Source organism: Tupaia chinensis, unplaced genomic scaffold, assembly GCF_000334495.1.
Source record: "Tupaia chinensis unplaced genomic scaffold, TupChi_1.0 Scaffold144031_1, whole genome shotgun sequence".
In the NCBI taxonomy this organism is placed as follows: Eukaryota; Metazoa; Chordata; class Mammalia; order Scandentia; family Tupaiidae; genus Tupaia; species Tupaia belangeri.
Window position 1 is genome coordinate 557,180 of NW_006203883.1, and position 13,475 is coordinate 570,654.

Below are 13,475 nucleotides of genomic sequence, written 5' to 3' on the forward strand. Positions count from 1 at the left end.
AGGCATTTCCTGTTGTTAGCAATAGAACAGACTAGAACAGTGATATAATGAAGAGATAGGTGTTTGGCCTCTGCCCCTGGTTCTGACACAGCTCCCTAAACCTTTACAATCTCCTGAAAAGTATGGGTGTTAGGTACATCTTTTGCTGTAATAATCAATCTCTGACCCTGGTTCCTGACACAGAATTCTGAATCCCTTGGAATTTCCTAGGTCGTTGGGTCTTTGGTCCAGTGAGGTGACCGTGGGGCTCTTGGGTGGCTTCAGTATGGGGGCTGGTCACCAGAAAGACAAAGCTATGATTAGAATCTTGGAACTTTCAGCTCTACAGGAAGGAGCAAGAGGGGCACAAGATTGAGGAAATACTTGTTTATGCCTATGTGGGGAAGCTGCCATGAATATTCATGGGGTTGAGAGAGCTTCTAGATTGCTGAACAGGTGGAGGCTCCTGGACGGGGGAGTGTCAGGAGAGGACATGAAAGCCTTGTGCCTCTTCCCATATGCATCTCTTCCACATGGCTGGTCATCTGTATTTATCTATATTTATAACTTCCTTTATGATTACTGAGGAAGTGTGAGTGAAATGTTCCCTGAGTCCTGTGAGCTGGCCTGGCAAATGATCAGACCTGTGTGTCGTGGGAACCATAATTTCTCGCCAGTGGATCAGAAGCTTGGACTCAGGACTGGCATCGGAAATGGGGGGTTGTCTTGTTGGACTGAGCCTTTAACCTGTGGGATCTGACTCTTAGGTGGATAGTGTCTGACTGAGTTCAATCGGAGGACACTTCCTTAGTGTCTTCCAGACAGTTGCAGGGTTTGTTAGCAAGACTATGTATCCGGCATCAGCAGTGAAGGACTGAGACTGTACAGTGGGAGTTTAGGAGGAGAAAACGGGCTGAGGGGGTGGCGTGGTGCTTAAGGTGCTGGACTCCCACATGGTTGACTGCAGTTCGAGTTCTGAACCTGGAGGCTTGCTTTCCTAATTTCCCTTTCTCTCTGATCAAATTAAACAAATGATGATAATGAATGAAATAAAATAATTAATAAAATAATTCTATAAAAAAGAGAAAACAGTCCCCCCCCCCAGATTACAGCATAAAAAAATATGAAAAATGTTCTCTGACAGGCTAGACTAGCTTAGATTGTTAACCATTAGGCAAATATCTTTTATTTTTTTAATATGTTTTTTTCTATAGGGCACTTGCGCTTGCCAGTGAGACAGAGAGATAGAGATACAGAAAGCGAGAAATCACCCACCAGGGGGGATAGCCATGCAGCAATCCCTTCTCCTCCATTCTCCTCTTGGGATTTTGGGCACACATGCCTGATGTGAGTTTTGAGCCGGCCAGATTCGAGACTCAAACTGCAGTCAGCTATGTGGAAATCCAGTGACATAGCCATTATGCCATCTGCTGGTCACAGGCAAACATCGTATAGAATTACCAGCCTGTTCTCTAATGAGAGCCAAATGTTTATGCTTGTAATTCCCATCCTCCACTTAACCTGGAACAGGCTTTGACATGTTTGCAATCCCTGTAGTATTCTCCTTTTATTACACAAACACCTCCTGGCCAGATAGAAAAGGATTTCAGTTTGTTCTCAGTGTAGAATGGGATTCAGCTGAAACATCTTTCTCCAGTGACACTGGCGTGCAGGAGTTTGTCTTCTCATTCTTCTCTACAGATGTGTTAAAGTCTCTGGTGAGAACACAGAGGTGTGGGTACGGTTTCATGCAAAACTTGATTGCATGCTTATATTCTTGAAAGCTTTCCCCTCTCCTCTTTTAGCCATTCAGCTGTCAGCTAACTGCCTTCCGATGGAGTACAGGGGCAAAAAAAACCGCACTATTTACAAAAATAGCTTTCGTACTCCAGGGACACGTAGATCACTCAGTTGACATTTTCCCAACAGAGCTACTTCTCTATCTAGGACATTTCCGTTTCTCCTCTGCTGGGGAGGGGCACCAGAAGAGGATCAGAGAGAAAGCAGCATGCTAATCTTCATTCCGTATTCCACCTTCACTCCGGGAAACAGCAGGCTTGGGCACATTCTCACACTGTATTTCTAAATTTAAAGAGATGAAATAACCTGGTTGGGGGATGCACCTATTCTTTTTTGTGTTTTTAAAGGAGCAGCTTATCTCACCCTTTCTCCCTGAGAACGTTCATTGTTCTCTTTCCAGTCAAACCTGAAATTTGGGGACAGAATATGTGACTGTCCTGTTTTAATGATGGTAATAGCAACATTCTCTCCTGTGACTACTTGCGTCTATCATTATGTCTTACGGTTACTGGAAAAACCTGACAACTATGGCCCAATCATAGCTTATGTTCCGATTCATAGATGACGGACTTTCACATTTCTATTAGATGACTTTCAGCAAGGCAGTCTGAATATTGACCGTCAAGCGCTTCGGTACAGGACCAGGCCTTGAAGATCAGTTTCACGTACACTTTTCCGAAGCCAGCTATTATAAACAGGCCATCATTCACAGGACCCGGTGCTGACAAATTATGTAAATACTGACTGCGTGTTGAATTCCAAGTATGACGGTCACTGGAATTTAAGATTTAGTTGGTGATTTAGGCCTTTAAGATTTGTTTCAGTATTAAGTCTTATGCCTTGTGGTTATTGTATTAGTGCCAAAAGAAACATGTGGCCAATTTAATATTCTTTAAGGTCAGTAAAGTAAAAATAAAATGGAACTATTTTCATGTCTATAAATCTGTTACTCTGGACAATTACTTTGTGAAATAAATAGTGTGCGATTGGATGTTTTATTTCTTAGCAATCAACTGTATGAGTCTTAGTTTTGCAAATAACTCTTTTAAGTTTATTTTCTTAGTCTCAGTTTTTCTTTTCTTTCTGTTCTAGTGATATATAAAATTACTTCTTACCTTTTTTTTTTGAAGGTACTGTCCAAGAAGCTGGAACACTGTTATCCAGCAAGAACGTTTGTGTCAACTGTTTGGATGAGGTAAATTAAAACAATAATAAAGTATGTTACTTCCTATGAGATTGGGTAATATATAAAATCTGTTAATAAAGTTTTATCCTAGTATTTGTGCTCCAGCATATAAAAACATGTTTGATCTTATCAGTAATCAAGCAAGTACAAATTAAACCAAAATCATATCATTTCTTGCTAAGCATGGGAAACAGAAATTTATATGCTAATGGACTAGGTGTCAATTGGCATAATCTCTAGGAAATCTTGAATGTGTCTTAATTTTAATTGTGCATATTCTTTGATACAACAATTGCATTGCAAAGGAAAGTTAAGTGAACCTAAACTCAACTTTCTAGAACAGTCAGTACCCAAAATAACTTTTTGAAACAATGATAACATCTAAGCTGTCTAATATGATAGCCACTAGTCATGTGTGGCTATTAAACTGTACAGTAAGTTTTTAAATATTAAACTATACAGTAAGTTTTAACTTATGTGTTTACTTGTGAAAACATACCACGGTCAAGATAATGAAGATATTCATTATTTCTAAAGTTTCTTCCTATCCTTTTAATCCCTCTATCCCACTCCCTCAAAAAAACACACTAATTTGATTTTCATCACAGTACATCAGTTTGCATTTCCAATAATTTTATAAAATGAAATTATATGCTAAGTACTTTTTTTGTTTAGCCTATCTTTTTTTCTAAAGAATTATTTATTTAATTTTATGTATTATTATTATTTTTAAAAATTGCTATAGGACATAAGCTCTCATCAGAGAGAGAGAAACAGAGAAAGAGAGAGAGAGAGAAGGAAAGTGAGAAAGCAAGCCCCCGAGTGTGCTGGACTTCTACACGTTGGCCGTGTGGGCCATAGTCCTTAACTATGACACCACCTGCGGGCCCCTGTTTAGCTTCTTTTACTTAATATAGAATTTAACCCATGTTTGGGGCCAGCAGGTGGCGTGGTGGTTGAGTGTGCTGGACTTCTACATGGCCGACCATGGTTCGAGTCCTAGATCTGGTGGCTTGCTTTCTCACTTTCTCTCTCTCATTCTGTCCCTTTCTGGTCAAATTAAAAATGGATAAATAAATAAAGTTAAGTAATTATTTTTTAAAAAATAATTTCACTCATGTTGTAGCATATCATCTCACTTTACTGCTGAGTAGTTTTCACTGTGTATGTATACAGCAGTCTTTTTATTCATTCATCAGTTGACAGAGTTTCGGGTTTTCAGTTTTGGAGCTATTACCAATAAACCTGCTATGAATATTGATGTATAAATCTTAATGTGGTCTTATGCTTCATTTCTTTTGAATGCTTTATCTCCTCACTATGGATTGTATTTTCTTGCTTCTCTGCGTATCTGGTTATTTTTTATTGAGTACCAGGCACTGTGAATCTGACCTTGTAGATGCTGTATTGTATACTTTTGCATTCTGATAAATACTTTTGTGTTTTATTTTATTTTATTTTTTAACAAATAGACATTGCTCCAAAGATTTTATGTAAATTATCAACATTTATGTGAAGACTCAATATCATTAGCCACTGGGAAAATGCAAAACCACGATCAGATAATTTACCATGAGATACTTTGATAGTTATAATTAAAAAGGTAGGTAATAACCAAGTATTGGCAATGGTATGAAGAAGTCAGAGCTTCACACCCTGCTGCTGGGAATGTAAACTAGCCTGGCAGTTCCCCAAATAGTTAAACAGAGGTATCACATGGTCCAGCAGTCCCAGGTGTGTACTCAGGAGAAATGACTAATATTCACACAGAAACTCCTCTCTCTATATTTATACTAGCACTATTCATAATAGTCAAAGGTGGCAACAACCCATATATTCATCAGTGGATAAACAAAATATATGACAAATTCACTCACACACAGTGGCCTATTTTTCAGTCACAAAAAGGAAAGGAATACTGACACCTATTACAACAGGAATGGACCTCCAAAACTTTATGTTAAGTGAAAGAGCCAGTCATAAAAGACTACATTATGTATGATTTTGTTTATTTGAATATCCACAATAGGTGAATCCATTGGTACAGAAAATAAATTAGCGGCCAACTTAGGCTGGTAAAGGGAGTAGGGAACAGTGGGGAAGGACTGCTAATACATATGGGCTTTCTTTTGGAAGCGGCAAAAATAGTCTAACTTGATTATGGTGATCGTTGCATAACTGTGAATATATTAAAAATAACTATAATTTAAATGGGCAAATTATATGATATGTGAATTGTGTCTGAATAAAACTGTGAGGCAAGATACAGTCAAAATTATGCATTTCAATTCAAATAGATAAACTTGGGCGGTGCAAGAAAGAAAATAATATCTGCAAATGAGAAGACAGAAACAGAGAAGGAGAAAGAGAGAGAAAGAAGAAATAGGAGAAAGAAGGGATAAAATGAAGGGAAGGAGGGAGGAAGTGAAGAAAGGAAGGGAGATAAAATTGCCATTACCAAGAGGATTGTCATGATTTTTGTTTAAGTCAGTGTGTCTGTAAATCCCTATGAGTTTTATAGAAAAATTAAGATAAACATGTTTAGCTCATATAGAAGTAGGAAAATGAAATATTTAAGAAAGATTAATGTAAATATTTAGCAATGTCAAAATCTGCAAACCTGGGGGCCGGCAGATGGTGTGTGGTGAAAGGCGCTGGACTCTCACATGGCTGACCATGGTTTGAGTCCTCGACTTGGCGGCTTACTCACTCACTCTCTCTCTGTCATTCTGTCCCTCTCTGGTCAAATTAAAATAAATAAAGTTAAATAAGATCATTCTTAAAAAGAGAAAAATCTGCAAACCTGAAGAAGTTTTACCAAACTTCAAGGAAAATGAGTCATTTCTTATTTTATACAAATCGTACCATTTATAAAATATGGAAAGTGATCCAGCTAATTTGATAAAGCTAGCATAATGCTGACTAAATATGAAGAAGCCCCTCCCAAAACTATGGACCCTATTTATTTTATGAATACATATGCAGAAATACTAAGTAAAATGTTAGTGAATTGACAGACAATGTATCTAACGCATTAGGGAACTTCATAAGCAAGTAAGGTGTTTCCAAGAATGTCAGTTGTTCAGTTTTAGAAAAAAATCTTTCAATGTAATTTACTGTCTTTAGCTTAAGAACTTGCTGATGCAATATAAGTGCAGCAAAACGAGTTTCCCTAGACCAGGGTTAGGGATAATCACGTATTGACACAATATTCAAGTCACTCAGAACATTGTGTACTGTGATCTTACGTTCAGGATGATTTTAAAGACAACCGCCATGAATGGGAGGGGAGAGCAGGAAGGAGTCTTGCCCAGCAGTGAGTGGCTAAATTGTATGATAAGGTAACCAAGATGACCTTATGGTCACCTGGAGTCACTTTGCTTAATTGTGAACAAAGTATGGAGACAGTGAGTCTGGTATTAACAGATAAAATCTAACAGAATGTTGATGGTTTAAAAAAATCAACTGGGAAGGACCAGCAGTTAGCATAATGGCTATGTCACTGGACTCCCACGTGGTCAACCGTGTTTCCAGTCCCTGACCCGGTAGCTTAAAACTCACGCCGGGCGCATGTGCGTGGTGCCCAAGATCCTGAGAGGAGAATGGAGGAGAAGGGATTGCGGTGTGGCCATCCGCCCTGGGGAGTGATTCCTCGCTTTCTGTCTCTGTGTCTCTCTCTGTCTGTCTGGTGAGCGCACGCACCCTATAGCAAAAACTTCTCAAAAAAAAAAAAAATCAACTGGGGCTAGCTGGTGGTGTGATTAAGGTGCTGGACTCCAACGTGACCCGTAGTGGTTTGAGTCCCAAACATGGTAGCTTCAAATTTATACTGGGTGCATGTGCCTGCATGCCCAAAAGCCGGAGAGAAGGATAGAGGAGAAGGGATTGCAGTGCGGCCATCCACTCTAGAGGGTGAATTCTCACCTGCGGTCTCTTTTTCACTCTGGTGAGCACACACAGACTATAGTAAAGCCTAAGAAAAAAATGATAAGAAGTCATTTTTCATACTGTTTCTAAGGTTGTCTGTGTGAAATGACAAGGAGTTAAGCATTTTTACTGTTATGTTTTACTGAATCTAAGATACCATAGATTTAAAGATTCATCTAGATTTCAGAAATATTAATAAATGAGGAGAGTGAAAACTGATGGTAATTTGTAAGATTCTAGAACTTATAAACTGAAACTCAATTTCAGAGGTGTTGAATATGAAATAAAATGCTCATTTGAATTGATGAATTTCATACAACACTAAAATAACATTTTATGAAACCTTTTTATTACCTTCCTAATTGGAACAGAGGTGGGCATTTGGTATTTTTGTTGTCCATTCTGACTCTCCAGAAGCTTTGAGTATTCCCACAGAGTTGCGTCTTGAACAAACACCTGAAAGTTCCTAGCCTTCCTGTAATTCTCATGTCAGCAACCTCTAAGAATAGTCTGGTACTGTGCTCACAATATGATGCTTTATGTTGGTATTAACAGTCTGTAATCATGGAGAACAATTAAAATTGTTAGCCTTCTCTGTTTTAGCAACATGAATAATTATAAATGTTAGGGAAGTTTCCATCCAAAACAACTGACGTTTGAGAACTTAAAGCGTTTAGGCTGTTTAACTGAGAAAATTCACTTATCCAGTAAATAGTATTTGGTATCCAGTGCATTTAAGGTTGACTGTTTCACTGGTTACATACAAATCCCATGGAGAACAGTGTAGACTGCTGTGAATATGACAAACGATATTTACATGATCATATTTATACAGTCATGTGTATGATCAAATGATGCTGTTTGGGAAATCGTTGCTTTTAAAAAACGATACAACTATAATACAAATTTTTTGTACCTTATATTTTTATTGACAGTAATTCATAGGCTTTTTTTTTTTTAATTCAACCGATAAATTCATTCATTTCCTAGCTTTCTAATATTCCAGGTTGTGGATTTGCTACATTTACTCTCCCTTTGATTGGTATTGTTCATTGTGCAGTATTTCTTCAGTTTTAAAAAGATGTATTTGTGTCTGTCTGTTTGTTCATTTCCCCAGAAGCTAACTTTGTTTGGTAGAGATAAGAATCCTGGAAATCAGAGTTCTAATCCCTACCCTATTTATTTTCTCGTCATGTGAGGTTCAACAAGTCCTCTGTGCATTTGTTTGCATAGCTATAAAAGCCCTCAGGTACAAGCTGGTCTCTTTATCTCAGAAATGAGAAAGTTAACGTAATAGTTTATAGATGAATGAGGCGATTTTATTCTTATTTATTTACTTTTTTTATTTTTGGAGAGGTTTTTGCTATAGGGTGCGTGCACTCTCCAGAAAGACAGAGAGACAGAAAGCAAGAAATCACCCCCTAGAGGGAATGGCCACGCCACAGTTCCTTCTACATTCTCCTCTCAGGGGCGTGCGTTTAAGCCACCGGGTCTGGGACTCAGACTGCGGTTGACTACATGGGAGTCCAGTGACATAGCCATTACGTGAACTGCTGGTCCTCTGTGGTTTTTTTTTTATTTTAATGTGATTACAGGACTCCCCTCATAGGTAGAGAAAAGGTAAATAAGTCAAATTAATATTTCTTCTTCCTTTCTGTTGAAGAATGGGATGACTCCTCTGATGCACGCAGCATATAAAGGCAAACTTGACATGTGCAAATTACTCTTGCGACACGGAGCTGATGTCAATTGTCACCAACATGAACATGGATATACAGCCCTGATGTTTGCTGCACTTTCTGGTGATGTTTTAGTATTCTTCTATTTATTAGTCTTAGTTACCTTACACATTGGTTACAAGTACATGTATACTTGCAAGTCAAATATATTTTTATCATAGTAATTTGTGATCTAGGTTTGTGGAAAGCAATTGTGGGCATTGGTTTTTAAAAAGCTCTATGACATAAGTTATACAGTTATTTGGTAATCAGTTTCTTTTGTTACTTAAATCAATTGGTTCTTTGTGTTTAGGGATGATGTATTTTGGAAGCATCCAGGAACTGTATCTATTATGCTTCCTAGTTAGTTTCTTTGATATTCTAATATCTCTATATTACGAAGTAAAATGAATACTTCTTTGTTCACTAGATCAAACAGCTGCTAGGATAGAGCGGTCTATTTGCCTTACTAGCATTTGTGAGTTAAATATGATGATTCTTTTAGAAACTTACTCTGATTCATTTTGTTTGTAATTTACCGAATAAAGACAATTGAGCAATATTATCTAATATTCAGTGGGGCTTTCTTTAATTATTGTAGTTCTTTAGGAAAGTATAGACTTTATATTATAGTCTCATACTTTAAAAGGAGTAATTATGTTTTTATAATCCTGAAACAGCATTTCTAAGCATTATATAAAATATAGAATCCAAAGAAGACAACCCTAGCCAACTTGCTTACATAAAATTTTGACACTTTCATATATGGCGTATACCATAAAAAAGGAAAATGTTTACTAATGTCTTAAATTGTCATATAGTTATATAAAAGAGTTTTTATAAGCCAATTAGAAAAAGACAAACACTGTAGTAGGCACTAGACAGAACAAAGGCAAACAACTGGCTAGTCAGCATCTAAAACATTTTCAGCAAAAGTTAAAAGCAAATTAGACCAATACATTATTATTTTTCCTTAAGTATTGGCAAAGGTTGAGAAAGGGTGATAACATGCAGGAGTTATGAGGCATGCATATCAACCTAACCTTGCTGGATAGCAGCCTGGCAAAATGCATTTAAAGTATCCGCAACCTTTGATCTAGCAATATTTTCCAGGAACTCTTACTAAGGAAATCGTAGTTCAGACTTACAAAAGAAAAAGTGGAAACTGTTTGCTGAGTGTAATGTTTTTTTGGGGGTAGGTTTTATGCTATAGGGTGTGTGCACTCACCAGAAAGACAGAGACAGAGAGACAGAAAGTGAGAAATCACTCCCCAGTGGGGATGGCCACGCCACAATCCCTTCTCCTCCAGGGATCTTGGGCACGCACACACATGCGCCCAGCATGAGTTTAAGCCAGTAGGTCCGGGACTCAAACTGTGGTCGACGACATGGGAGTCCAGCAAAATAGCTATTACGCCAACTGCTGGTCCCACCGAGTGTAATTTGTAATAGTAAAATGTCCATAATGGTTCCATTAGTGAAAGAATGTGAATTATGAATGTTTGGAAAAAAAGCCTAGAAAGAGGTACTTCAGTGGTTACCAATGGTTAAGTTATTCCCTGGCCTGAAGATATTAGGAATAGGATGGGTTAATAGCTATTAAATGGGGACTCCTGGTCATTTTATCGCTTCTGTCATTGTGATTTTTTTATAGGTTTGTTTTGATTTTATGCTATGCATTATCATTAGAAAATATATTTCATTTTATCCAAAACAGTGGTATTCAATTCCATACATTTTTTGTTTTGCCTAATTGGTTTTCCAGACAATTTAAGACTACTTTCTATGTAGATTCTGTAGCATTTATTCTTTACTGTAGTTTAGACTGACTTTTTGGAAAAAAATGAACATATTCTACATGACAGAAGCCTAAAACTAAATGGAGGAGGAAAAAGTACAGAATTTAGAAGGGGTTGTTTTAAATCGTCCAATTCTGACTGTTACTTTAGGTAACAAAGACATCACATGGGTAATGTTGGAAGCTGGTGCTGAGACAGACGTCGTTAACTCTGTCGGAAGAACAGCAGCTCAGATGGCAGCCTTCGTGGGTGAGTCTTTTACTGTAGTTTTACATTAGAGTATACCCACATTTTTCATTGTAGGAAAAAATATCACTTTGCTTCTCTGAGTGCAAATACTATCACATTTATTTATTTTTCTAAAAATAAAAGGCTCATAGTCTTCTCTAACTTAATGAAGCATGCAATGATGTTTGGAGAGAAAATGAACAGTTCTTTTAGTTCTTTTGAATTTCTACTTTGCAAGCAATAAAGAGTTGTGTGGCCACTTTATCATCAGATGCTTTGAATGGGCATGTTTTTTCTCTAATAGAAGTAGTTTAAACCTCATGTTTAAGAATATACATGGAAAAATTAATAGTCCTAAATAAAAATTCTGGTCATGCTGCTTTTTAGTCAGGTACTTAGTGATTCTGAACTGCTTCATTATCATCCTCAGCAATTGCAAATACTTATTCCATAAGCCCTAAAGTTTTTGGCATGTTAATCCTGTTACTTGACATAATGTAGGAGCTTGGGGGATAGTGAGAGTAAATACTTGATCACTGGTATTTGGGGCCTGTTGAATTGGCAGTTAAGAGTCCATTGGTAGAAAAACAAAAATAAGAGCGTCCAATTTATTGGGAGTGCAGTAAGTGGCCTTGTGGGGATTAATCATTAATTAAACAAATACTTAATGTTTACAGTCTATATACCAAGCTTCACTTTAGGTGCCTCGGTTATAGTGTTAAACAAGATACAGTGCCTTTCTGGCACTAAGAGGTTAATAGCAAAGACAAATAGTGTAAAAATATACCCTAAGGGAGAGCTTAGGGTTTCTTAGATGAGGGAGATCTTATAGCTCTTTCCAAAGGGTTTTGAGATCAATTTTATTTATTTATTAATTTAATAATTATTTTATTCTCATACTTCATAATTCTTTTTTATCTTCATAATTCTTGACAGTTAATAAACAACTTCTAAAATTTCAAAATATTTCTTATTATATTGTATAATTTTGTTTGTGACTCTATAACAACAGAAACAGTGTGGTTTTAAATATTTTTGAGGAAATATTTACATGTCAGCTACTCAAATTGTTGAAAAGCAAATGCCCAGCGCAATAATCACACATAAACCTTCTCAATTCAGCCCTGCGCAAGTGTATTCTGTGATATACCATCTGCTAGCAAAGATTAGTCTTTTTTTCTTCCTTCAAAATCTTTCTCAAGATAATTCTCTGGTGTGGTTGCTCTTTTGCAATCTCTACTGATTACAATGCTGGGCTGGAAATACCAAGGTTATTTTATGTTATAAATTCCTTCATGTATCTTCTCTAATCCCCTCTGCCCCTCTGCCAGGCAGAACTATTTATGATACCAGGCCATCTTTCTAAGAGCTTTGTTAGCTCAATTGAGATCCACCTTAGTTCCACAGTTTTCTAATCAATCTTCGGATATGACATTCCAGTCAAAGCCCTGTCTAATAATGAGTATTTCTTACTTCTGAATCAATGCAACAAGCATTATTGAACTTATGCAAATAACCCTTCTCCCACAAAATAAGAATATTCCCAAATATTTTCCAATTCCAGAGGGATCCGGAAGGAAGAAAAGTTTATATTTCCATTTAAAGAAACAAATAAGAAAAATATTTTAATATATTGCTAAACCTATCAACAACTGAAAAGAAAACATACTGTTTAAATTGGGAAAACAAAGCATACTAAAAAAAATCAGTAATGTTTTACTCAAAAGTCATAAAATTCTATTTTGCCAGTTAAGTCTTATGTTCAAACTCCCTTCTGTTGAATATGCAGTGTTGCTGTGGTCCAATCTTTCCGTTTAAATCCTGGGAGCTAACATTCTACGTTGCTATTGATATTTCCTGTCCCTAGCATTAAATTGGTCATTTTCTTGGTTGCCTTTTGTTCTCTTATTTCTGTATGTATCTTTAGTTTCACTGGTTAAGCACTCCTTTCAGAATTTCTTGAAGAGGGGGTCTGCTACTGGCAAATTCTTTTAAGTCTTGTTTATCTGAAAATGTTTTTATTCCTTCTTTCCATATGAAAGATAATCTTGTTGGGTATAGTATTCTTGGTTGAAACTGTTTTTCACTTAACACTTTGAATATATTTTCCCATTCTTTCCTTCTTGCATTGTTTCTGATGAGAGCTCTGAGGTTAGCCTGATGGGATAACCTTTGTAAGTAACCTGAGGTTTCTTTCTTGGCAATTTTAGTATCTTGTCTTTGTCCATAGATTTGACCAGTCTGGCTATGATGTGCCTTGGAGAAGATCTTCTTGGGTTGATTCTATTAGGGGTCCTTTGTATGTCTTGAATCTGGATATTTGAATGCCTCTTCAGATTTGGAAAGTTTTCTTCCAAAATTTCATGGAATAGATGATCAATGTCCTTATTAGCTTCTTCACCTTCTAGGATATCAATTATCCAAATGTTTGTGTGCTTAATGCTGTCTAGTATTTCTCGAATAGCATTCTCACTTTTTGGGATTATTTTCTCAGTTTTTTTAGTAGTTTTTTCTAGATCAGAGGTTTTACCTTCAATATACAAGATTTAATTTTCTGCATGGACTAATCTGCTTTTAATCCTTTAAAGGACATTTTTATTTCCTGAAGGGCAGGTTTCATCTCTAATAGCTCCATTTGCTTCTTTTTCATTTCGTCTTTCAGATTATGAAAGAAGTTCAACACCTCCTGGAACTCATTGTCTCTTTTCTCCTGCATCTTCTGGAGTTCATTATCTCTCTGCTCTTGCATCTCATTTAGTTTTGTTGATATGAATATTCTGAAGTCTTTATCAGTCATTTTTAAGAATTCTACTGTACTTTTTGTAGATGATTAGGGAG

General features: G+C 36.7%; 1 protein-coding gene across 2 annotated transcripts in view; it reads left to right on the forward strand.

Annotated features, from left to right (window-relative positions):
• Positions 1-13,475, forward strand: part of ANKMY2 (ankyrin repeat and MYND domain containing 2) — a 46,187-nt gene that overhangs the window by 8,163 nt on the left and 24,549 nt on the right. For both annotated transcript variants that reach the window (XM_014583090.2, XM_006165789.3), the window contains exons 2-4: positions 2,910-2,974; positions 8,556-8,694; positions 10,560-10,658. In XM_014583090.2, coding sequence (XP_014438576.1) covers positions 2,910-2,974; positions 8,556-8,694; positions 10,560-10,658 — 303 coding nt within the window. The remainder of the gene's footprint in view (positions 1-2,909; positions 2,975-8,555; positions 8,695-10,559; positions 10,659-13,475) is intronic.